Below are 26742 nucleotides of genomic sequence, written 5' to 3'. Positions count from 1 at the left end.
GATGGCTGACCCGGTCTCACCTCAAATGGTTTACCTCCAGCATCTGTTTTGCCTGGAACATCCCTTTGTGGCTCTTGTTTCAAATATCCATGACGGGGACTCTGATGGCCCTACACATTTTTTTCCAGTCAAGTGACAGGTCCCTGGGGTGGCTGTGCAGACCCACCCAGGACCAGGCCCAATCTTCAGCATCATCTCAGTGTGTTGCCAGCTCCACTGAGGCTATGGGAGAAGGTTCTCTGGAAGGGAGCAAGGGCAGGCAGACCCTCTAAATAGGTTAAATAGAGCACAGAAGCAAGAAGTTTTAAGGTGTAGGTCTAATGGGAGAGGAGGTTCTGGAAAGAAGAGCTGGAAAGTTAGTTTGGGGCTAAATCGTGCAGTTTTGGATCCCCCACCAAAGGGTTTGGGCTTTATTCAAAGTGTAGTAGGGGGGCTTCCCTGGTGGCACAGTGGTTAAGAATCCGCCTGCCGATGCAGGGGACACGGGTTCAAGCCCTGGTCCGGGAAGATCCCACATGCTGTGGAGCAGCTAAGCCCGTGAGCCACAACTACTGAGCCTGTGCTCTAGAGCCTGTGCTCCACAACAAGAGAAGCCACCACAATGAGAAGCCCATGCACCGCAACGAAGAGTAGCCCCTGCTCGCTGCAACCAAAGAAAGCCCACGCACAGCAACGAAGACCTAATGCAACCAAAAATAAATAAATAGATAAGAGGGTTAACATAAATTTTTAAAAAAATGTAGTAGGGAGCCACAGAAGGTGCTGAGTGAAGGAGTAATAGGATCAACACGGTGCTGGGAAAGACGGTGTAGAGGCAAGGTGGGCAAGGAGAGCTCAGAGAACGGCAGGCAGCAAGCAGGCTGCAGGCCGGGTGTGGAGATATCCTATCAGGGCCTGCGGTGGTATGGAAGCAGTGAGGGCCGGAAGGAAGGGGCCACACACACATCCTGGGGAGAAAGAGACTGGGGGGGTCAGTGCACTGCAGGGGTGAAAGAGGAGGAAAGGTCAGGGTGATTCTGATGTTGCACGGCACCTGGGGCAACAGTGGTCCGAGTCTAAGATAGAATAGTCAGAGAAGGCACTGGTTTGGAGGAAAGCTTCCAGCTTTAGTGTGAGACATTTGTTCATCTGTGCTTGTGCTTTGCCAGGCACTGGACTAGGCCTTGTGGGGGCAGAGCGGTGCCTCAATGTGCCCCTGCCTGTAGGCAGCTGCCGCGCCCTCTGCTCAGGGCCCACTCTGCCCTCCCACACCCAGCCCCGTCCTGGAGGCTCTTACTCTACAGCAAGAACTGTCAGGTTCACCCTCCACCAAGAAGCTTTCCGTGATTCCCAGGCCAAGATGGAGGGATCCTGCTATGCTTTCTCCAGGTTTACCCCATGTTAGCTCTTATCCATGGGGTGTTTCCTTGTGCTCTCTGTGAGGATGGGCAACAGTTTTGATCCATAGGGTCTAGCACAGCACCTGGCATACACTGGATATTCCGAAAATGTTTGCTGAATTAATTTTTAAAATTTACTACATGCCAGGCACCATTTAAATGCTTCACACATATAAATTCACCTAATCCTCAGAGAAATCCTGAGAGTTAAGTACTATTATTACCATGATCATCATCCCCATTTTACAGATCCGGTAGCTGAGGCAAAGAGGTGAAGCAACTTGCCCAAGGTCATACAACTAGTAAGCGACAGAGCCAGGATTTGAACTCTGGTTCCAGAGTCCTTCCTGTTGATCTGGACACTATGACTGCATGTGTGTGGAAACAAAGATTGGGAGCTAAGAAGAAGGCCAGGGGTGTTCCTGGAACAACCACCTGAGATAGAAAGTGCCTCATTGTCATGAGGGAGGACGCACACTAGGGGACCCATCGGCATCTCGGTAAGAGGCCGTGAGAAAGGATTTATTCTAGGAGTTGGGCTTTTGCTATGTGATGCTGGCGGGAGCTTATGGGGAAGCCAAGTCTGGCCTTGCTCTGGACTGGCTGCTGTCAGGATATGAGGGTTAGTCTATGACTTCATCTTTTTTTTTTAAAATAAATTTATTTATTTATTTGTTTGTTTGGCTGTGTTGGGTCTTCGTTGCTGCACATGGGCTTTCTCTAGTTGCGGCGAGCAGGGGCTACTCTTTGTTGCAGTACGCGGGCTTCTCATTGCACTGGCTTCTCTTGTTGCAGAGCACAGGCTCTGGGTGCGCAGGTTTCAGTAGTTGCAGCACTCGGGCTCAGTAGTTGTGGCTCGCGGGCTTAGTTGCTCTGCGGCATGTGGGATCTTCCCGGACCAGGGCTTGAACCCGTGTCCCCTGCATCGGCAGGCAGATTCTTAACCACTGGACCACCAGGGAAGTCCTGTGGCTACATCTTAATTCTCATCCAGAAGAGGAGACAGGAGCTGTGGGCATAAAGCAGCAGCACGGTTACCCACGTGAGCAACGACAGAGGGCCCGCTGGCTGCGGGATAGTGTTGTTGTGTCCGTGTCTGGCATGGTGACAGAGTAGCCTTGTTTTTATCTTGATCCATCACGGTCACAGAGTGGCCCCGTTGGCTGTCGTTCTGTGAGGTTGTTTGTGTCCAAGAAGAGGAGCCGCGGCCGAGCCGGAGGGCAGGCAGCCAGGTCGCTGTGTTGTTACAAGACTTGACGTCAGCAGCAATGGCACTCCTCTCCCTGTTTCTCTCCTAGAGTGTAAGCTGCTGCGGCTGGCCTGGGGCAGGCGGGCAGCTCTCCAGAGCCCTTCCCCGGCCCCAGCTGCAGCCTCTCCTCCGTCTCGGTTGGGCCTCAGCAAGGGCTGAGCTGTGGTTCTCCGCACGGCCTCTCCCAGCCAGGGGCACCTGGGGGGCAGCAGGTTCGCGTGCCGAAGGCTCACTGCTCATCGCTCCTGTTTCCAGACCATATAGGGCCCCAGTGCTTCCTGCAGTCTGCACCCTCTGCAGCCTCCACTGATGAAAGACCCTGGCCCCTTAGAGCCGTCCCTCCTTCACTCCCTCCTGGAGGCTGGAGCTCCCTTAGGGAAGACACACTACCAGCTGCTCCTGCCAAGGCTACTGCACTGTCCACCCTTCCCCCTCCCTCTGTCCCCTCCCCCTCCCCCCACTTCATCTTCAGCAGGTGAGGACCATTTATTTCTGCCTGCCCCCCAGCTCCCTGGAGAGGTTTGTTTTTAGCGCCGTCTAGTTTATTTCCAGCTCATTCCAGCTCAGAATATTTCCATCAGGTGGACGTGTTTGGGAACAGCTTCCCCTCGCCTCTTCCTCCCAATCACTAAAACAGGCCTTCACATGTCTATTTTGGTGTCATCTGAGTGGCCTCCAGGTCTCTCCGGACTAGGCTGCCTCCGTGGAATCGTGTCTGAGCTCGGGTCCAGCCTGGAAAGCCCCAGAGGCTCTGTTGTAATGGAAACAATCCTGTGTGTGTGTGTGTGTGTGTGTACACGGCGCCTGCAGAAACCTGGGTGCCCCAAGTGGCTCAGCCCCAGGCAGCTGCCTTGGAAATGCCAACCCCCGTGGAGTTTCGGGACTGCCCCCCCTGACTTACAGACACCAAAGCCATTTTGTGCGTGGCCACTGCAGGGCCACATCACAGGTAGAAACAATGCTGAGTGTAATGCAGGCTTTCGGCAAACATTTGGGGTTTTTTTCTTTTTGCTGTTGTTGATGCTGTTTTTGCCCTTTGGACAAACTACGCACTTGAGTCTGGTGCATATCCTTGGAAAGTGATTCACTCCGACCTACTCTTGGAAACATAGGGACTTGGATCAAAATGTGAGTCCAGGTGCAAGTGACCATGGGACCCGGCGCGACTCCCTTCTTCAACCTGAGGATCCCCACCTGCACCACAAGGAATTTGGCCCAAACCACCTCCAAAGTCCTTTTTTTACACATATGACCCCAGGATCACCACTGTGTCCAGCTGGGTCTCTCACTCACCAGACCAGCCCATCAGTAGGGCACTAGAGACAGCCTTTTCTGTTTCTGCCCCCTTTTTTTGCATCAAGCAGCAACCCCTCAAATCAAGCAAATGTGTCATTAGAAGGCAGCAAAGAAAAGACGTGACACACACATCCTGCCTTTGCAGGTTGGGAAAATTACAGGTGCAGCCATGCACTAACTGCTCCACAGCTGCTAGGGCTCATTACTTCCGCCCCCTCCGCTCTGGGCCTCCCCTGCCTGTTGGAACTTGCGCTCGCAAGAGCCCAAGGAGAGGAGAGGTGAGGGCACACGCTCGTGGCATCACTAAGGGTTCTGACCGTGAGTCAGATGGCTCAGCTACAACCAAGTTCTCACCCTGACCAGCGGCAGTTTGCCTGGTTTTCCCCCATTCACAGATTCCAGAGAAGGCTGCACCTTACAACTTTCTTCACACCAACCCCACTCATACCACATACACCTTGAGAAAAATATTCTGATCCTAGAGCTTGGAGGTATTTGAACGTCTCTGAAAAACCATGTTAGGAGTTTGCTGTCTTGCGATTTGACTGAGCAGGCCTGGGAGGCAGGTGAGGGCACAACCTACAGAGAAGACATTTGCCCCTGGGATGACAGTGAGCTGCATGACCCAGCCTGGAGCTGCCAGCCAGCCTGGAGACAGATGGAGAGTGTCTTGGCCACCCAGTGCCAGGGTGGCCCCGGACCACAGAATACCATGCTACTTCAAAGCCAAGGGAGCAGCAGCTGCCAGCCGGCCACTCAAGGTCACAAGAGAGGCACACACACACACACACACACACGCACGCACGCGTGCCAAGATCCCCATCAACTCCAATGTCAAGCCCCTTTACGTTGCAATTCCAACACCAGCGGAGTTTAAAATTTAAAGGCTGCTGAAACCTCCAGAACAAGTTTGCTTTCCAAGAGTCTTTTTTCCAAAACAACAAACACACACACACTCACACAACTCACCCAAGCAGCAAGCTGAGTAACAGAGCAGTCCTGAAATGGTGAACAGATGAGCGAGGCTGAGGGATGGCCCCGTCATCGCGGGCAAGGCCCCGGCGGACTGGCCGGGGGACACCCGCTGGAGGCTGGCTGAGATTTGTCACGCCCCCAGCGCTCCCAGCGGCTGGCCTGCTGGGCATTTGGGGTGGGAGTCGGACAATCCCTGCTTTGGTGTCGTTTCTGCCCCAGATGCCAGGGGTCTGGAGGCCAGTCCTGAGCTCCCGGGAGCAGGAACGGGAGGCAGAGCTCTGGCCTCTCAGGAGGATGCACTGGGGGTGGCTTGGGAGAGGAAGAGTTCCCCAGGGAGAGCCCAGGGGAGGAGGTGGGGCTGGAGCCCAGGATACTGATGCCCCTGCAGCAGAGGGGAAACGGAAGGTAACCTGTGAAACAGGCTGCTTTGCACTCTGGCAAGCCTCACAGGGCCATCCTCACTGTCACCCCAGCCGCCGTGGGTGTGGGGTGGGGGGGAGTCTGCCTGCCTCCGCTCCAGGGAAGGTCACCACATCTATGCCAGTGCTGGCAACAAAGCTAAACTTAATTTAAAAAAAAAAAAAAAAAAAATATATATATATATATATATATATTTCCAAAGGGCCCATGAGGCAAACTTTTTTAGATGAAGCTTCCCTGTAAAATGATTAAGTGACATATACCAAATACACGTGGAAATCTGACACTTTATAGGCACCCAAGGCACAAGCATGTGCACAAACATACAAATATTCTAGATCATAAAAGCAGTAAGCACTGCTGTTTTAACCAGCTTAGTAAGGACCATGAGCTATAGCAGGAGTTGGCAAACTTTTTCTGGAAATGGCCAGATAGTGTTTTAGGCTCTACGGGCTTCATGGCCTCTGCCGCAAGGCAACTCTGCCATGGTGCATGAAAGCAGCATAGACAACACAGGAAGGAATGCGTGTGGCTGTGTTGCAATGAAACTTTATTTACAAAAATAGGAGGCAAGCTGGATTTGGCTCCCAGGCTGTAGTTTGCCGACCACTGAGCTACAACCTTCAAAAGAAAGGATACTTCTTGTATTCATTCACTCATCTGCTGTTTCATTCATTCAGAAATACACAGTGAGTGAGTGCCAAATGCCTGCAAGACACAATGACTAGACACAGTCCCTGCCCTCGGAACGTCTCAGTCAGTGTTGTGGAAAGAGTACAAGCCCTAGAGTCAGGCAAGCTTGGGCTGCAGCCCTGCTTTTGCCACTTACTGGCTATCTGAACTTGAGGAACTTACTCACTCTCTCAGAGTCTCGGCTTACTTACCTGTCGAGTGGGTATGGCGAAACTCACCTAGCTCATTCGTTGTAAGGATTAGAGCAAGGCTTTTGGAGTTCCTAGCACAGAATAGGGGCTCTTTTATCAACATTTTCATAGATAACTTGTACGAGGTGGAAAAATAAAAGCGGCTAACGTGGCACTGGGGTGTCTGGAGGGATTTACAAGAAGTGATGGGTACCAGTTGGGGCAGGGGATACAAGTGAGAAATCAGGGAAAGCTTCCTGGAAGAGGTGGCATTTGGGCTGTGCTTTGAAAGTTGAGAAGATCTGCTGGGGAACTTCCCTGGTGGTCCAGTGGGTAAGACTCCACACTCCCAGTGCAGAGGGCCTGGGTTCGAGCCCTGCTTGGGGAACTAGATACCACATGCATGCCACAACTAAATGCTGCAACTAAGAGTTCACATGCCTCAACTCAGAAGTCCTCATGCTGTGGCTGAAAGATCCCGCATGCCACAACTAAGACCCAGTGCAGCCTAAATAAATAAATAAATATTAAAAAGTATATATATCTGCTGGTACCGTGATGGGAGGAATGAGGGAGGAGAGGGTTAGGCTCTGTTCCTTCTCTGGAGCAACTCCCTCTGTTCACAGAAACATCAGGGAAGACAGCACAGAGGGCATGGAGTCCTGAAACCCAGCCCAGGGCAGAAAGGTCTTCTACGTCACATTTACCCAGATCCTCTGGTGCCAGGGCCTGTTCCTGCAGCTCTTCAATTTTTCAAGCCTCATTTCAAAAACCCTTAGAGATGGAAGTTTTGCCATTTTAAGCACCTGAAGCATTTATTTTTTTACCATTCCACTTCAAACTTCTCTTCGAAAGGTTTACACAAGTAAACCACTCAGCTATACTTTGTTTCATGATTGTCAGAACGAAGGTGGCTGACTAGAGGTTCACTGAGGTCCTGTCCAGCCCTGCAGGTGTCCGCGTCTCTACTCCCAACTTCAGGCTCACCAATGTCTCTTTCTGTCTCCCTCCTTCTGCAACTCTCTCTCCTGCCTCGATCCCATTCTCTCTCTGTCTCGCTGTCTCTAACTTGGTCTCATTCTCTGTCTCCGTCTCTCCAGGCACTAGCAGTTGAATTTCCTTAAGTCAAATGCCTGGAGGTGTGCTCACTGCCTAACTGCCCCTCGGCCAAGCGTGCCAGCTTGAGATCAGGAGTCCTGGCCTCCAGTGCTGTGTGGCCAGTAACTTGCGGCGTGACCTTGGAGAACTCACATCTGTGCTGGGGGTTGGTTTTCCCAAATGTAAATGGGAGCTTTGGACCAGATGCGCTCTAAGCCCATTCCAGCCCCTGCTTCTCCCAGGGGAGATGGTTCCTGAGACTCTCCTCTCTTCTCCCCTGGAGAGCAGTCCTTGCCCTCGACGCAGCCTCTTGTTGGCCCAAGCACTAGCTCACCCAGCAGAGCTGCCTGCAAAATCTAATTCATAGTAAAAGTTTCCGGGGCCTTCCTGCAGCTGTCAGCAGGTGTCATCTTCACAGTATTTTGTCTTAATCGCAGCTCTGGGATTCATCACCCAGGCCAGAAGACCTTTCTGGACTACTGCCTCCCAGGCACCAGGCCAGCACCCCTGTCCCCACTGCTGCCACATGCAGGCCTGTTTCCTGATGAGCCTCCCAAAGTGGGGTCTGCTTTGCATCTTCCCTTGGCCATGTCTCCCACCCCTGCTGCCCAGAGAGGCTGTGTGGCCTGGCTAACTCGGCACCCTTCCCAAGGACTCAGACTCCCCAGAAGTAGGCTGGAGGACCTGGGGTCTGTCTTCTCACTGCCAGACACGCTCTCCTTGACCAAACTTTGGTCAGGCTCTGAACCAGGCCCCCACCTTGGGCTTCCTTGCTGAGTCCAGTTTTAGGAAGAAGCCTGCTAAATCGGTTTAGAGAGAATCACCACCCTTGAGATCCGTTCACCCTTGATATCTGATCAAATTCCTCATCTCCCCCACCCCTGATACCTTATCACGTGGCCTGCCTTCAGCGAGAATCCTGTTAAGTGGCTTAAGCAAGATCCCCCTACCCTTGAGGTCTCTTGGTAATTTTCCATCTACCAACCCCTCGATCTGCTCCTTGACTACAAATCCCCACTTGTTCCTGTTCAATTCAGAATTGAGCGCAATCTCTCTCCCCTCTCGAGAGAGTCTTGCCACCCACGGCAATAGTCTCCATCAGGGTCTCCCTTACGCTTTCAACAAGCATCAGAATCATTTTTTCTTTGACACAGATCCAATGTTTTGCCCACAGCAGAGCCCTGTAACAGATCCTACTTCAGCCCACAAACACTTATTGAACACGTACTATGTGTCAAGCCCTTGCTATGCCACCAGGATGGAGAGACAAAAACGCCCACGGTCTAGCCTCTGGAGGGCAAAGAGTTTTCATATCATCTGCTAATGCCAACGATTGGTGCAGATTTCCTGGAACACTGTGTTGAGAAGGACCCTGAGGAAAGAGGGTCACGACTTATTGGTATTGCCTCCCAGAGATGAAAGGAAGGAGTGGCATCTGCGCTGCTTACTTGCTCGGCCTTGTTTAGCAAAATCCATGAAACGATGACAACACCGGACTCAGCACATCCCACGCATTATCGCGCTGAATCCTCAGAGTATGATTACCCTCGATTTACAGAGGAGAAACCTGTAAATTTAAGATTGGTCCTGGCCACACGGCTAGGACTGGGGTCAGAGTTCAACAGGACTCTCGTGCAGCCCTGGGAGAAGGTGGCCTCCTGGTGGCTGCTTCCCCAGCCCCGGGGGATGACTCCCCATCAGACTGCCCTCCCCACTCCTGCTGCTTTCCCTGCTTTTGCGGGCCAGGCGGCTGCCCTCCGACCTGGCCCTTCCCTGGTGGCTGGCTCTCTCTACTCTTAACCCCCAGCTGCTGACTTTACATCCCAGGACCTCCTCGGAGTTGGGGCTGTGAGGAGAAGGCTTGGACTCCCCCAGAATGTGTGCTCCCCGCCACCCCATAGGCCAGAGCTATCCCTGAGAAGCGGTGGCACTGCCCAGCTCCCCCACAGTGAGGGTAGCTGGGGCGTGTGGCCACATGACTCTTCCCACCGATGGTTCTGCCTGGATGCAGAAGACTCCAGCCCTGGGTGATGCTGGAGCCAGGACAGAAAGGGCCTGCATCCCTGGATGCCAGTGAGGAGGCCGGCCACCCCCAACCAGGACCACTGGACTCTTGGGCGAGCAGAAAATGAATTTTGACTAGACAAAGTCACGGACATGTTGGCGTTTGTTTGTCACAGCAGGTGGCATTACCCCAACAGGGGGTGAAGTGCCAGCCACAGGAACATTCGTGAGCATTCGGTACCCTTCCGTGGTCCCCACAGCCACTGCACACGGTGATATCAGTACCATCAGCCTCGTCTCCAGACGACGGTCAAGATCTAAGGATGCGCCTGAGGTCGCACACAGCTGGTAGGTAGTTGGCCAGATGTCTTGAATTGAAGACATCAGCTGAATCCAGATGTCTGACCCTGGAGACTACTGGAGGTGACCAGCACAAAGTGGTGACCTTGCCCCACACCCTCACCAGCCGGCAAGAATGAACAGGGAACCTCAGACAAACGCAGGTGTGTCCCAGCCAGCTGGGCTTGGAGGCACTTCCAACACCCAGTGCCATGTCTTTCTAACCAAACTTCATGATCACTCATCTTCAGGTCCTAGTTTCCTGGTTGGTAAACGCAATCCGACCTCCCTGACTATCCTGGCCGCAGAGAGGGTTCAGTCACGTGTGCATTTATTTTCTCTGTTGAATAGGTTACTCTTCAAGGTGGGCAAGGGATCTGCAACTCATTTTGAAATTCATCGAATAAAATAAGGTGGATAAACAGATAGAGGATAGAGTAAATATAGCAAAATGATAACGACTGCAGAATCTATGTGCTGGGTGTATTTGTTTGCTAGGGCTGCCATAGTAAAGTACCTGGGCGGCTGAAATAACAGAAATACATTTTTCACAGTCTGGGAAGCTAGACGTCCAAGACGAAGGTATCATGAGGTTTGGTTTCTTCCAAGGCTTCTCTCCTTGGCTTGCAGATGGCTACCTTCTCCCTGTGTCCTCACATGGCCTTTGCTCTTTTTAAGCATCCCCGGTGTCTCTATGTGTGTCCAGGTCTCCTCTTCTTATAAGGACACCAGTCAGATTGGACCAGAGCCACTGCTATGACCTCACTTAACCTTAGTCACCTCTCTAAAGGCCTATCTCCAAATGCAGTCACATGCTGAGGTAATGGGGGTTGGGACTCCAATATACGCATTTTGGGGGAGGTGGGAGATGCAAGGCAGCCCATAACAGTAGGCATACTGGTGTTCCCTGGACAATTCTTTCCACTTTTTTTTTGAATGTTTGGGATTTTCCCTAATAAAAAAGAATAAACTTTAAAAAATTTAAGTAGGCAACAGAGAACCAGAAGTTACCTCCTCAGGGTTAGGATTGGGGGTGGGCCATATCCAACACCCTTGCTAGCAAATATCTGGGCGCTCTGGAGCTGCACACAGAACCAGGACACCAGTGTCGCCTGGAGGAGCCTGTAGCCATTAATCAGGAGACCTTGAGCAAGTAACCAAATCCTCAGGAAAGACATGAGGTGGACATCCCCTTCTGCACCCCACCCCCCCCCGATAAGGCTGCCCAGGCCACAAGGATGAAGGAAAATCACCTCACACTGGCCATTAATTTGTAGTAAGTCATGTATGAGAAGTGACTGCTTTGTGTGTAGATCTAAGGAGACAAACCCATCTCTCCTTCCTCCCACAAGAGAATTTTTTGGATGTTATCTAAAGGAAGGCATCTGCTTTTCTGAGTTCAAGTTCTAATTTGACCAAATGGCATGTGGTAAATGGAGAGGAAGAAGGAGGCAATGTTATTAGGAGCTGAGGCAACATCAAGAAACCTCCTCAGGGCTGGCTGTGCCTTGGCTCTGAATTTGATTATGGCGGCCAGGATAAATCAGCGAGTCCTATTAACTCTTCTGCTTTGGCTTGATGGGGGGAGGCCAAGTTTCTAGAGTTATTCGGGAGATCTGGCCACAGGTTAGAGATGAAACCCTCCAGCTGCATTGAGCCCAAAGGGTGGGCTGTTTCAAACATGTGCTGACAACCGGGGCTGAGTGGAAATACCCTGTATTTCCACCAGCTATGTTCCCACACTTTCATTTATCCATGGTGACATTTTAGCTCTACGGACACTTGTGATTCGAAACCATGTGGCTCACTTAGCCCTTTCCCTAGAGCCTCCATCCCTGCCCCATCACCTCCAGTAATTGTTATCCGAGGGTCCACAGCAGGTGGGGAAGAGGGAAGCAGGGTCCCTGGGTGCCCGTGGCTGCCCACTGGCACAGTGAACACTTCTACCCATTGGTCTCATGAGTCACTGAAATCCCTGGATTCCAGAAAATGGAGGACCCTGGGTTGACCCCCTTGAACTCAACTGAGCAATAGAGCTTACTGACTGAACAAGTTGGCAAACGGAACCTTATAAACACTGCTATAATTATGTGATTCTACCATTCTGGAAAGTCTCTGAGATCTCAATTCCTTTTGCTAATTTGGGTCTAACGGACTTTTAAAGACAGAAAAATCCCATTCTGTGCTCCAGATGAGAGGCTCTGTTTTGTATGTATATATGGGATTTTGTCTAATTGTTTAGAAAAGGTAATACATTCATGTGATTCAAAATTCAAAAAGTATAAATGTGTATACTTGAAAACTCTCCTACCCTGTCCCAGTTCCAATTATTTATTATCAATTAGTCTCCTGTGTATTCTTGCATGAATATTTTCTGCATACAGAAGCAAATAAGTAGGTATAATATTTCCCTCTCTTGCTCAAATGGTTACCTGTAATATAACACTATACCTGTGATACTTCACAGTATTTCTAAGAGTATTCTGTATTACTGCATAAAATGCATACACATTCCTTCCTATGGCTATGTAATATTCCTTCATTTGGAAGAACCGTAATTTGTTCACCCTGCCCTGTACTAATGTGCATTTGGTTGATTTGCAAACATTTGCTGATATAAACAATGATACACCAAAAATTTATATGGAATTATAACAGACCCAGAATTGCTAGAGCAATCCTGAGGAAAGAAAAAAAAGCAGGAGGCATAACTCTCCCAGACTTCAGACAATACTACAAAGTTACAGTAATCAAAACAGTGTGGAGTTGGTACAAAAACAGGCATAACGATAAACATAACAGAATAAAGAACCCAGAGATAAACCCACACACCTACAGTCAATCTTCGACAAAGTAGGCAAGAATATAAAACGGGAAAAAGACAGTCTCTTCTCTGCTGGGAAAGTTGGACAGCTGCATGTAAATCAATGAAGTTAGAACACACCCTCACACCCTACAAAAATAAACTCAAGATGGCTTAAAGACTTAAACATAATACACGATGGCATAAAACTCCTAGAAGAGGACATAGGCAAAACAGTCTCTGACATAAATTGTACCAATGTTTTCTTAGGTCAGTCTCCCAAGGCAATAGAAATAAAAACAAAAATAATCAAATGGGACTTAATCAAACTTACAAGCTTTTGCACAGCAAAGGAAACCATAAAAAAAAAAAAAAAAGAAAAGACAACCTATGGAATGGGAGAAAATATTTGCAAATGATGCTACAGACAAGTGCTTAATCTCCAAAATACACAAACAGCTGATACAACTCAACAACAACAACAAAAAAAACAAACAACCCAATCGAAAAATGGGCAGAAGACCTTAATACACATTTCTCCAAAGAAGACATACAAATGGCCAAGAGGCACATGAAAAGCTGCTCAACATCACTAATCATTAGAGAAATGAAAATCAAAACTACAATGAGGTACCACCCCACACCAGTCAGAATAGCCATCATTTAAAAGTCTACAAATAGCAAATGCTGGAGAGGGTATGGAGAAAAGGGAACCCTACTACACTATTGGTGGAAATGTAAGTTGGTACAGCTAATATGGAGAACAGTATGGAGGTGCCTAAGAAAATTAAAAATAGAATTACCATATGATCCAGCAATCCCACTCCTGGGAATATACCCAGACAGAACTATAATTCAAAAAGATACATGCACCCCTCTGTTCATAGAAGCACTATTCACAATAGCCAAGACATGGAAACTACCTAAACGTCCATCAACAGATGAATGGATAAAGAAGACGTGGTACATATATACAATGGGATACTACTCAGCCATAAAAAAGAATGAAATAATGTTATTTGCAGCAACATGGATGCAACTAGAGATTATCATACTAAGTGAAGTAAGTCAGAAAGAGAAAGAAAAATACCATATGATATCACTTACATATGGAGTCTAAAATATAACACAAATGGGGACTTCCCTGGTGGTGCAGTGGTTAAGAATCCATCTGCCAATGGAGGGGACATGGGTTCGAGCCCTGGTCTGGGAAGATCCCACATGCCATGGAGCAACTAAGCCCTTGTGCCACAACTACTGAGCCTGCGAGCCACAACTACTGAAGCCCATGCACCTAGAGTCGTTGCTCTGCAACAAGAGAAGCCACCGCAATAAGAAGCCCGTGCACCGCAACGAAGAGTAGCCCTCGCTCGCCACAACTAGAGAAAGCCCACGTGCAGCAACGAAGACCCAACGGAGCCATAAATAAATAAATACATACATACATACATTTATTTTAAATAAATAAATTAATTAAATTAAATTAAATATAACACAAATGAACTTATCTATGAAACAGAAACAGACTCACAGACATAGAGAACAGACTTGTCGTTGCCAAGGGGGAGGGAGAGGGGAAGGATGGACTGGGAGTTTGGGATTAGCAGGTGCAAACTATTATATACAGAATGGATAAAAAACAAGGTCCTACTGTACAGCACAGGGAACTATATTCAGTATCCTGGGATAAGCCATAATGGAAAAGAATATGAAAAAAGAATGTCTGAATGTATATAACTGAGTCACTTTGCTCTACAGCAGAGACTGGCACAACCTTGTATATCAACTACGCTTCAAAAAAAACCCAACAAAACAATGATACAATAGAATAACCTTTTGCATGCATCTTTGTATATGTTGTTAAGCATGTCCATTGGATGAATTTCTAGAATAGAATTGCTGGGTCTAATAGTGTGTGCATTTGTAGTTTTTACACATGATGCCTAATTCATCTCCACAAAGTCTCCATCAATTCACATTCCGTCCCACAAGCAGAGGATGAGGGTATCTATTTCCACATACCCTCACCAGCAACGTGATGTCAGACCTTTTGAATTTCACCCATCTGATGGATGAAAAATGGCACTTCAGTGTGGTTTTAATGTGCATTTCTCTTACGGTGAATGAGGCTGGGATATTTTCACATGTTTTAGAGCCCTATGTATTTATTCCATTTTTCCATTAGGTTGTTGGTCTTCCATTATAAATTTTTTTAAATATATTTTAAAAAGCATCATTTTATGATGACTTGCAGATATTTCCCCCAGTTTGTTTTGATCTTTTGACATTGTTTTTTTTAATTGTTTTTCCCATACACAAATTTTTTCTTTTTATCTGGTAGAATCGATTGTAAAAGCCTTTTTTGATGGCTTCTGGGTCCCCCCCCCCCACTAAAATTACCCCCCAAATCCCTCAAGGTTTCTTCTAATAATTTTATGCTTTCATATCTTATGTTTAAATCTTAATTGATTTGTGCTTAATTCTGGTATAAGATGTAAGTTTGTTTGTTTGCTTGTTTTCCAGGAGATGTTTTATCTGTGACCTAAAGCAGGAAACACAAACATTCTCTAAACTATGAAACCTGCAAACGTCAACTATCACAACACTCGGTAACATGAGTAACATGCACGGTGGGAGTGGGACTTGAACCCAGATCAACTTATCTTCACTGCTCTGTTCATTCAAATGCCAACCACCTGTGCACCCCAGATACTGCTACCGTGACCCACTTCACTTCTCATTTATTATTTCATTTGTGTGTGTGTGTGTGTGTGTGTGTGTGTGTGTGTGTGTGTGTGTGTGTTTGGCTACACCATGAGGCATGTGGGATCTTAGTTCCCAGACCAGGGATTGAAACCGTGCCCCCTGCATTGAGAGCGCCAAAGTCTTAACCACTGGACCACCAGGGAAGTCCCATCCATTTGTGTTATTTTAATGTCACAAACAGACTATGGGCTCCTTGTGTTAGTTTGTCTTCTGAATCTTCTTGTTCAATATAATAGTTAAGTATATAGTAGGAGATGTAATAAAAATTGGTCATTTGATTAATGGGATGTGTATCAAAAGCTACATTTATCAAGTAATAGTCATAATTAATTCAGAGACAGAGACAGATTTAAACATGCTAATGATGAGGATGAGGATGAGGATGGTCTGAATCCATTCAAATGGATTTTATTGCCTCATGTAGGAAAAAAAAATCAAACAAAATGCAAAGTGGCAGCAGATGGGTATGCGGCCAGAAAACTGAGCATCTTTGTCAAGTCAGCCACCTTTTGCTGGCATTCTGTTTGAAATTTTCATGTTTAATAATCTGCCTCTGATTTCCCAGGAGGACCCACACTGGCAGGCCTGGTGATTTGACATTGCTGTCCGTTTGGAAGGGCGCAAGACTGTTATTCCATACAAGGCAGATGCCATGTGGACAGAGGGCCCCGTTCTCCTGACTCGGATGAATTGGATATGGGAAGTGACTTGTCTACCAGCTGGATCCACACAGGGTTGCACAACTTCCAGTGGGGGGAATGCCCTCAGGCTGCAGCACCCTGGGGGCTCCTAGTGTGCTCATCTTGTCTGGGGAGGTGAGAGCTTTCTCCCTCACAGCTCGGGGAGGCGTCTGTGGGTGGACTTTGCCCATCAGCTCAGGACTCAGTAGCTAAGGCATCATCCTCAGGTGTGAGCCCGTGCTTTCCAGATCGTGCCCTCCCATGCTTCCTCCTTTGATTCTCAGCACAGTCCCTCGAATTACTCTCTATTGTGCCCCCCTTTTCCAGATGAGGAAAACTGAGGCTCTGACAGTTAAAGTCCTATGGAGCTGGGCTTCTGAGCCCAGACCTCCGGTTCCGAAGCCCACACACTGTGATGGTTCCCGCTCAGTGCAGGCTTTCGATGGAGACTCTGACTTCTGCAACTCTTCAGCACCAGGAGCAAACCTGTCCAGCCACTGAATAACAGCAGGTGGAATTACAGTAAAAACGAATCATCCCGGGAGAAGGCAAGCAGCCTGGATTCCAACACTCTCACTGCCATTTGGCATAATGGTTGCAACCACTGACCGAGAGCTTAACTATGTTCCAGGCACAGGGCAAAGCTCTGTACCTACTACACTGCCATCTGATGAGGCAGGTACTCTTACTAACCCCATTCTACAGAGGTGGAAACCGAGGTGCTAAGAAATAAAACCAAGACCACTTGGCCAAGATCACTCAGCTAGTGGGTCACAAAGATGTCACTCAAGTCCACAGCTGTCTGAACCTGAACCCCACGCCTTTTCCTGCCACGTCGTGAGTTCTCAGGTGCCAAGGCTCGGAAGAGAAACATGTGCTGAGACCCCTGCTTTGTGGAGGAGCTAATTCTGTAAATTAGCAAGTGACTTGCGAGCCACAGAGCCAAAGAAAGTCTACGGCTAAGAGGATTTTTGGAATCTGGTCCATCCCTTCATTTTACAGATGAGAAAAATGAGTCTCACAGACAGCAAATGGCTGGTCCAACAGTACACACGTCCTAGAGTCAGTGGCAGGTCAGAGAGAGATCCCAGGTTTCCCGAGTTCCACCTCAGTGCCTTAGCACCACCACTGTTTCCTCTCAGGGAACATCAGTAAACAGGCAGGTGGCCAAGCCCGCTGGTTAACCGTCCCCACGCCGCCGCCTTCTAGTTGGACCTAGACTTGAGCAGCAGGTCCCATGCCGGTCAGGCAGGCGCCCTCTCGCTTTCCTGACTGTGCAGCAGAGGAAGCGCGGGCTGGACAGTCAACTCGGATATTGAAGGAAAAAAAAGAAAAGAAATCATTTACTCAGACACTTTGCGGAAAGCGCTGCCAGGGCCTGAATCGTCCAGACAGTCTTTCGGCCTCCCGGTGTTCACTTCGTGGGCAGCCACGGAGCGTGGAAGAGCGCCACCCAGACCCAAGGCCTTCGCTCAGGACACTCGTGCCCACCGTTGACTTTCTCCGCCACGACCTGCCCAACACAGCTCTCAGGAAGGTGGACAGGAGGGAAAGGGTTGTCCTCATTTGGAACGCCCCTAAATCCTGAACACTAACCTCAGCAGCGGAGAATCTGGTTTCTGGATGACCACAGAGGATCTGGAGGCCTTTTGGGGGCCACCCTGTGAGGTCCACCCCAATGCAGATGATCTCAGAAACCGAGCCAGTTCAGTTCGGGCAAAAAGGGCAGCCTGGTTTGAACTCTCGACAATAATGACACACCTGGCAGGCCCCTCATACCTCCTCAAACACTTGAAGAAACCCCGAGTCACAGTAAAGTAAGAAAGCCCCAGTCCGGCAGGTAGGCCTCCACAGGTGGGATGGCCACCATCACCCATCCCCCTTCTGCCTGGGTCCCCAAGACCCCCATGCCAGGTCTCAGAAGGTCCTTCCTGGAGCATGTGTCCCAAGAGAAATCTACCAGCTGCAGCAGGAAAGCTCCAGTGCTCTCTCCAGGCTTCTCAGAAAGATACCAAGAAGACCAGGTGAGCAGTGGCAGGATGCGTGAGGAAAGGAGCAGGGAGACCCAGGAGGGGAGGAGCCTGTCCAGTTCCCATTCACAGTTCCTTCTTTTCTTTCCTCTCTTTTTTCAGACCTCAGCTGGTTCACGGTGCAAGCCCTCAGCAGCCACCAGGCCTCCTCTGCAGCTGTCTCAGCTCCCAGCACCTGCCTCCCGCTTGTGCTTATGTTGGTTGCCGTGGAGACATAAGGGCGGGCTTGAATGGAGTCGAAATCTCCGGGCTGGGCGATGGAATAGGGCCAGGTGCATTTTTAAAGCCATCTGGGAAAGCTGGTCATCACGAGAAGAGCCTCCTTCCCTGGTCAATGGGTCCCTGCTTTAGGGACTGGTTCACAAATGCAAAACGGATAAAAGCTGAGCCCCTCTTTTGGCCTTAACCCACTGGATATTTTAAGCAAAAAGTTACTGTCTGTATTGTATTTGGGACTTTTGCCTTTTGACACCAATGCACCTTAGGGGAAATCATGACCTCCCGGCATGTGTAGAGACAGCGTGGGGTCCTGAACATAATGAGAGAAAAGGTTTATACATCACACACCAGGCACTTTTTTACAGTTCTTTGTGTTCATAATTAGCCCACTTAATCTTCACAACTGCTTTGTGAGTGAAACCCTACTCTGAGCCCCGTTTTACAGGCAGGGAAACTGAGGCACATAGAAGGCACTTTGCCTGCCCAGCATCACAAAGCTAAGGGAGACACAAGATTTGAACCCAGAGGTCCCCCTTCTAATCAATAGGCTGTTCTGCCTCTGCAATAGTTTGGGGCCCAGAAGTCCTGATTTGGAAACTTGGCCCTGGCACTATGTGACCTCAGGCAAGTGACTGCATCTCTCTGAATGGTAGTTCCCTCTTTGGTAAAACTGGGGTACTAATGTCTTGTGAAATTGTTGTGAAGATTAGAAGTCAAGTACGTAAAGAGTCTAGCAAATAAGCAGTGCTCTATGCAAGGTAACTTTATTAGTGTTAGTGGGGGCTCCCTTAGCTACTGGACCCCAGCTCTGGTATCACAGCAGGGGGGTGCCGAGCTGTAACCGCCGCTGCCCAGAGGGGGCAGGTGGGCAAGCAACTGCAAAAGGGCCAGCAGGACCACAGCTGCTGGGAGATGTTGCTGCTTCCCTGCCATAGGCCTCCGCACTCGCCAGGCCCTGTGGGCTGCCAGCTCCGGTCACAAGCACCTGTACCTATGCCAGAAGGCTTCCCCAGTCGTGGAAGTTGCCTGGGGAAGCATGTCCGCAGGAGCTGGTGGATCAATATCCCAGTCCCCTGTCTCCCTGAGGTCCCAGGAGATCTAAGCCCCAGCTGCCCACAGCAGGAATCGGCTCGTGAACTCCCCCAGGACTGACAGCCTTCCCTTCCCTGTCTCGGTTTCCCAATGCCCTACCGGGATCACCTCCCAAGCACACCACTTGCCCCCAAATCCTTGTCTCAGGGTCGGCTCTGGAAAGGGATCCAAATGACGACAGTATTCATGCCTGTGCTTCTGATCCTGAGGTCCTTAAAGAAAGCACTCGGGGGACACCTGACCCAGTGCAAAAGGCAACTGTAGGAGAATAACTGATTAATGGCCCCCAAAGAGGTCCAGACCCTAATTCCTGGAACCTGTAAAGGTTACCTTATACAACAAAAAGAACTTTGCAGGTGGGATTAAATTAAGATATTTAGGAGGGGGAGATTATCTGGGTGGGCCCTAAATGTAGTCGCAAGTGTCCTTATAAGAGAGAGGCAGAGGAAGACTGACACGGAAGAAGAAGACAGTGTGACCACTGAGTGGCCATAGGAAACTAATACAGGAACTCAGGGACAACCGTAAGCAGTGGTCCTCAAAGTGTGGCCCATGCACCTGCAGCATCAGCAGTGCTTGAGATCTTATTAGAAGTGCAGACTCATGGGCGCCGCTCCAGACCCACTGCATCAGAAATTCTGGGGGTGGGCCCAGCAGTCTCTCTTAACAAACCTTCCTGGCAGACCCCTCACAGAGGCCCCTCATACCTCCTCAAACACTTGAAGAAACCCCGAGTCACAGTAAAGTAAGAAAGCCACAGTCTGGGGGGGCTATAATGGTTAGGCACGGCGTTAGAATCACCTGGGGAGCTCTCAACAACACTCTCAGTGCCCGATCCCATGCCCTGGAGAGTCTGATGAAATTGGTCTGTTCAGCCTGGACGCTGGGCTCCTGTAAAGCATCCCAGGTGATTCTCGTCTATCCAGAGCTGAGAACCAGTGCTGTAGTTTGAGAACCACCGATCCAGAACATTAAGTTTCAAACTGAGCTTTGCAGAGTTTGGGAAGTCTGGAAAAATGCCTAGACTGCTAAAGAAGGATGAGGCAGGGTCCAAACCAGCAGGGCTTCTGACCCAGATGGTCCAGATAGGCAGAGGTAACGAGGAAGGCAGCCCGGGTGTGAGACGGGCACGTGCAGTGGGGACTCGGGAGCTGCTCCACGCCAAACAGTCGCTGTGGTGTGGGTCAGGACTGCCAGGTTGCCCTGGTTTCCAAGAGGTTTTTTGGTTTTTAAGAGTCATCAGAAATATATTTTACAATTTTGTTAAATCACTTGAGTTTTAAATGTTAGCAACTAAGGCAATTTAAAAAATTTTCTCTGTCTCTCTTTTTTTTAAGTACTGCAACATGATGGCTGAGTACAGCTCCACGTGAAGACTGGACTCGGTCCTTGGGCAGCTGGTTTGCGAGCTCCAGCTCTACTGCAAGGGTCTTTCATTCACCCCTTGAGCCCAGCAGACTAGTCTTCTCAGGGTGATGACAGGAACTCCATGTGGGCAGGATGTTTTTGTCTGCTCACTGCTGCATCCCAGTTCCAGGTACCAGAGTTGGGACTTACTAAGTGTTTGTTGAATGAATAAGTGCTCATAGCAATCCTGTGAGACTACTATACCCATTTTACAGATGAGGGAGTTGGGGCTCACACCACAGTTACAGTGTGAGCGTCCCACAATCACCCAGAGGCAGGATTTAGACCCAAGGCTCCCACAGCAGGGACAACTGTGAAGAGCAAATACACAGCAGCTATGAAAAAGCTTGGCAAGATAAGGGGTTTGGGGGCACTTGGTACCAATTATAAGAGCAATGCAAGCAGTAGTTACGACGTGAACTGCGTTTCAGGAAGACGGGTCCCCAGCCTACTTTGTGACTCACACAAGTCAGAGGGGTTTCTGTTCCTTCTGGATCTGTGTCATTTTTGTATGGTCGTGGGTCTGAGGAAGGAAGGCTTGGGTGTGGTGAGTGACAGTGTCGGTGCTTGGCCTGGATCTCTGGAGAGAAAGTCCTTGTCTCTCACACCCACCCCTCTGTGAGCTGGAGAGGGGTCCACTGTTTCATTCCGAGGCTTGGGGTGGGGTGAAGTGGGCAAGCTGGGACCCCTGGAGGGCACTTTAATTTAAGAAGCCTCTCTGATTATATTATCCAGAGGAAATATGGGGAGCTAAATCGGAGGAGATGGCTGGGAAGTACATTACAGAACATTAAACAATAGCCGACCAGCATCAGACACAAATAAATGGCCCATAATCTACTGCCAAGAACATGATTGGTCCCAAACAGTGGCCTGGCTGGCTTCCAGTCAGGGGAGTGCAGGGCTGGACACCACGTACTATAGGCCACAAAACGCCTGCCCTGGTCACGTCCCAGCACCCACAGGAGAAGATTGCAGCACCCAGACAGAACTCATAAGCTTCCACAAGATGTCACTCTCCAGGACTGGAGGTGGGTCTTCTCTCCATCTTGTCCTGAACCCTGGACCCAAACATCATCGGGAGAGTTCCTGCCTGCCTGAGAAATCCCATGTTGGAGAAGAGAAGCCACGTGTGTCTGTGGGCATAGGGTCGTTTGGCTCACACCCCTGAAGACAATGTCTGTGAAATGGGGTTCCCCTGGCTCCAGGAAGCCTCATTCCCCAAAATGAGCAGGTTGAAGCTCATCTCACTAGAGCCTCCTTTAGCTTAGATCTTTAACTCCTGTTACAATACAAGTACCTCCAAAGAAAGATAAACCAGTACCCTGGCAAGTCATGCACCCTTTAGTATGAAGTCCTTGTCTCAATCGTTTGCTGAGAGCTTCAGGCACTGATGTCCTGAAGAGAAGGCAGGAGAGTGCAGAGAATAAAGACCTGAAGCTGGGTTTTTGGAGGCTGGGGTACAGGACCTTAAAAGCTACTATCACTGTTTATCCATGGCCATAGCAGATTTGGTCTACGTTGGTAAGAGCCCTGGACTTAGAGTCAGCGGGCAGGGTTCCAGTCTCCAGCTCTCCCCACACGAGCTGTGCCATCTTGGGCAAGTCACTTAACCTCTCTGAGCCTTCATTTCTCCATCTGAAGATCGGGAGTGAGGCCACCCCCATCCTGGGTGCTGTGAGAGACTGAAGTGTGCAGAAGGCCTTTCATTCTATAAATATCACTGTCCTTGGGTCTGTGCCACCACATTCTACATCCGTGGATGGACCCTGGGGCTGAGTCAGTGCACAGACCACAGCGAGTCCAGCCAGGCCCACCAAACCCAGGCCAGATCAGCTGACCCTTAGCTGATCCACAGACACATGAACTTCAACAATAAACAACTGTTGCTCAGCCACTGAGCGTTAGGGTGGTATATCGCCCGGCAGGGGTTAAAAGACGCCAAAGTTAGGGCTCCTGACACTTTAAATCTTAGGGCCATGTTCAATAGAAATTAATATATATGACACATCTCTGCCTTCTTAGGCAAAATGAAGTGAGTACAAGTCTGTCTTCACTGGGTCATTTCCGCTCTCACAGTGCAAACCAGTCAACGAGCGGTAAGTCAGTGGCGCCTTCAGGGGATACATACAGAAGGGAGGCTCTAGAAATAGTTCCAATCGGCTATCCTTTCCCCTCTCAGAACTATTCCCTGGTTCTTTGCCATTTTTCTTGTCATCAGTTTTACCAGCTGCCTTTGTTGTTCTTGTTGTCACTGTGTCTGTCTTAAGCAGCAGTCCCCTCCCCAATCTACTGTGCTGCGGCTACGTCACCGCCCTCAAGAGGCCTGCTCACTGAGCTGCGAGGATGATGGCCCACGTAAGAGTTCACAGGTTTGGAGTGAGGGCCTGAGCTAGTTTTCTCTGTATCCAGGGCAGGTGCTTTAGTGCTGGGATTGCTATCATCAATTTTGGTCTCTATGATGCTTTTTGCTCCCTCCTCCACTCAGGGACCCGATAGTGGAGGCTGCCAGGCAATGAACATCTGACCCAGAGAGCTGTGCTGTGTCTGGCGTTGCTGGAATCCAGTCTCTTCTGAAGAGAGTGAAGGAAAGAAGCAGCCCACAGGCCTGTAAGAGCGCTTCCTCCGTCCCAGCCCGTCTCTGGGGCCTGTGCTGCGCATCCTGCTTGTCTTGTGTCCCCTGCAGCCACTTCGCACAGTGCCAGGCGCACAGTAGGCGCTCACTAAGCTACGGTGGGTGGGATGAAAAGACTTCCTGGTGGCACTTTTCACTATGTGCACAGGGCTGGGATTCCTCAGAAGAGGTAAGAATCTATGAGCTTCTGAATACAGACTATTTCACATCAGATTGTGGGAAACTACTTTGAAAGGATTAAAGTTCTCCCGTGTTAAGGAACAGTTCCCGTTTCAGGGCATAAGTTTATTTCTGAACTGTGCTATCAGGAAGCCCTGGCGACAAGAAGAAGGGGACAAAGCAAAGTGAGAAGCAGGAGGAAGCAGATGTCTTTTTTGCTCTGTTGAGCGGACACCTTAGTGGTTCCCCCCAGAGCTACCCCACTGTTTTACCAAATGCTTAAAGAGCACATTCCCCACCAGAAGACCTGGATGTAGCAGTTTACCAAGAAGTGCCTATGGACAGGTGGGCTACCTCTTCTCAGTTCCCTCTCCCTTCACTCAGCCAGGGGCTGACCCTCATGACTGCATCAAGGGGCTCCCCTGCCCCGGCTTCCGGTTGGGTTTGGCCGTGAGAGGCATTGCCAAGAGGTGGTCGGATTGGAGGGGAGAGCGGTCGGGGTATTTCTTCTGCGCTTGCTCTCTGCTTTGGGTTCCCTTGTGACCAAGGCTCCTCTCAGCCGCCCCTCCTCCAAGGTCCCAAATCTCCCCAGGATCCAGTTCCCCACTTGGTCCTCTTGTCTCCTCAAGCCCCGGGGTGGTAAAGGCTTCCCTCAGCTGCTCATTGCTCAACCTTCCTTCTTGGCGCCCCTAAGCCCACCCACACCCCTGAAAGCGGGCCCCTCATTCCAGTCTTTTCTTGAACCATCGGAGTTACTTCTCCTTCCTGCTGTTACCCTGACTGGAACAGTCTGTACCAAGTCTTGCCTAAGAGATGTCTAAGCTATGCTGAGGCTCTCTCGAGGGCAAGGAGCTCGAAGAAAATCAGAGGTCCTCTTCTCTCCAGCTTTCAGAACTCATTAGCCATTGTGGCTGTTTCTAAATTAAGTGGTACAAAATGATGGCAGACTCCAATCTACAGATGAGAAAAGTTTTCATTCCTTCACGCACTCATCCATTCACCAACTACTTACTGGGCATCTACCCGATATTCCCCCACGTAACTAGTGATAATGGCCAAGACAGACACAGTCCCTGCCCGCGTGGTGCTTACAGTCTACCGCCAGCCACCTGCCAGAAGCCAGAGAGCCCGCCAGAGGCAGGGCTGGGACCAGAAGACTGAGTTTCTTTGAGTCCTGAGCCTTTGGCAGATCCTCCAAGGAAGCTATGGCCCAAACAAGGTTAAGAACCACCAAGCAGACCAAATTAACTATGAAGCTTCCCCCCTGAATAACGACCCACTCACTCCCAGAAGCTTGGCGCTCTCAGCCTGAACCGGGGGTGGGACATGCCGGACCGTCCACCTTTCCTGCCCCCCACCTCCAACATTCTCCGCAAACTGCCTGCACTCCTCCCTCCCGTCACACGTTTATAATTAGCCCCGCGCCCTCCTCTGCGTCCCTCCCTCAGGGCCCACAGATGCTGGCAGCTCCACGGGTCACTGAGCCATTCTTATGAATGGAGAGGGCTGGGGACTGCATCCAGAGCTGTGCCCTCCCTCCTGGAGAGCCTGCGCCCAGCAAAGGCGGTGGGAGTGAAACTTCTGCCTCAACTCAAGTACCTCGGAGCTGCGTGCTGGAGGGTGTGACGGAAACGGCTTTTTCTGGGGAGAGCCAGGGGTGACCGAGGAGAACTGAGGGGGGCTGTGATGGGACCGGCTGCCAAGCCTGGGGTCTGTCCGCCCCCTCAAGCCCTCCGGAAACATCCGAGTTTCCTCAGAAAGCTTTAAAGAAGCCGTGCGGGTAACTCAATACTTGCCCTGCCCGGGGTCGGGCAGGACAAGGGCAAAGCCTGGAGCCCTCAGGAGAGGTTGCCAGGCTGGGGCGGAAGGAGCCCTCTCCCCACCCCCAGCGCTACACCCAGCTCCGGGTCCACCTGCCCCCTGCAGCCCTTCCACCTCCTCTCTTCGGTGAGGCCGAAGAGAAGCCCACCTCGGGGAGAAAGCCCAGCAGGAAAGCCCACGGGGCCGGAGAGACGGAGACCTGGTCCTGAGGCTGCAGGGGCCCCCGGACCCGGCACAACCAACGGGACTCCCTCCCGGTCAGCACGCTGCACAGCATCCCCTGTGGGCCGAGCCCCCCCGGATAGGGTTCAGGGGTGTATTTATCGAAATGTCTGGACGACTCACTTGCCTTCCTCTCTGCCTCTGTTAAGCTCCCCACAATTCCCGACCCAAACGCAACCCTGCAGCCAGTGAGGGGAAGAAACAGTCTGTTCAAGGGTCTCTGGCTTTGAGCAGCTGGGCGGGGACAAGGACATAAGGGGCGTCCCAACGGGGGCTGGCCGGGTGACCGGAGGCTGCTGCGGCCGGCTCCCTCCCAGCCTCCCTCCACCCCGAGGGGAACGGCTGCAGAATAGCCCTTCTCCCTCCCCCTGCCCGACACAGGGGAGACAGGGAAGTTGTGGTCCTGCTTTACCTGCTGAAATCGGAAGCACACTGGTGAGGAAAGTGGGCTGAGACACGATGAAACGGAAGAAAAGCTGAAGATAAATTCCCAGGGTCACTGGATTCAGGACAACCATGCTGGCTGCGGTCTGGAAAGTGTCAAGTTCTCAACGAAGGGCTGCAAGGAGCCTCGCTTATCTGTGCTTTGTCTTCCCCACGCTGTTTGCCTCTCTCTCCCTCTCTCTCTCCCTCACTCTCTCTGCCTCTCTCTCTCTCTCCCTCACTCTCTCTCCCTCTCTCTCCTTTTCCCCATGCCTTTACCAAGAAAGAATGCCAACCATTTCCCACTAAACCTTCTCCGTACTACACAGGGTTATATTTATCTTGAGCACTGGATCAAATGCCCTCATTAAAATTAAGATATCTGAATTTTCTTCTGTGGTGACTGAGGTAAGAGGCCATTGAAGAGGTGATTAAAAAGGCAGCCAGATCTCGAATGTCCACTAGAAGCAGTCCTCAAGGGCAGACAGATTTCCTCATTGATCATTCACCAGTGCCTATCGCCTCGCAGCTGAGGTGTCCAGCAGCATCACAGAATCCATTCGAACCTCTGGATTCAAACTGAATTTCCGTGGAGACAATTCCTTCTGCTGTCAGTCTGTGACATTTTTACCCACTGGGGGACAAATGTAAAGCTGACCCTGGATTTTTTTTTTCTTTAATCATCCAATAAAACGCGGAGGTGTGGGTGGGGAGATTTTATAGTTTCCAAAAGAGCTTTCTCCATAAAAAAGTGTTTATCTCTCTCCAGAATCTGCAGCCTTTATCCCATGCAAAGCAGTGCATGAAAAATGAAAAGAGTCAATGGATTGCAAAGTGAATGATTATTGATCAAACTGCATTT

At 50.1% G+C, this 26742-nt stretch overlaps 1 protein-coding gene across 2 annotated transcripts in view; it reads right to left on the bottom strand.

The window, feature by feature from the left end:
* Positions 1–26122, bottom strand: part of COLQ (collagen like tail subunit of asymmetric acetylcholinesterase) — a 65988-nt gene extending 39866 nt beyond the window's left edge. Inside the window, exon 1 of one of the 2 annotated variants that reach the window (XM_079923336.1) lies at positions 25870–26122. In XM_079923336.1, the coding sequence (XP_079779462.1) occupies positions 25870–25975 (106 nt within the window). In that variant the 5' untranslated portion in view covers positions 25976–26122. Of the gene's footprint in view, positions 1–4893; positions 4985–25869 lie in introns of those variants that run through there. The other variant, XM_079923337.1, reaches the window with a different exon arrangement.
* Positions 26123–26742: the final 620 nt, after the last annotated feature.

The sequence above is a fragment of the Stenella coeruleoalba genome, assembly GCF_951394435.1.
Source record: "Stenella coeruleoalba genome assembly, chromosome: 5".
Taxonomy (NCBI): Eukaryota; Metazoa; Chordata; class Mammalia; order Artiodactyla; family Delphinidae; genus Stenella; species Stenella coeruleoalba.
This window is presented reverse-complemented; position numbering and strand designations above follow the sequence as displayed.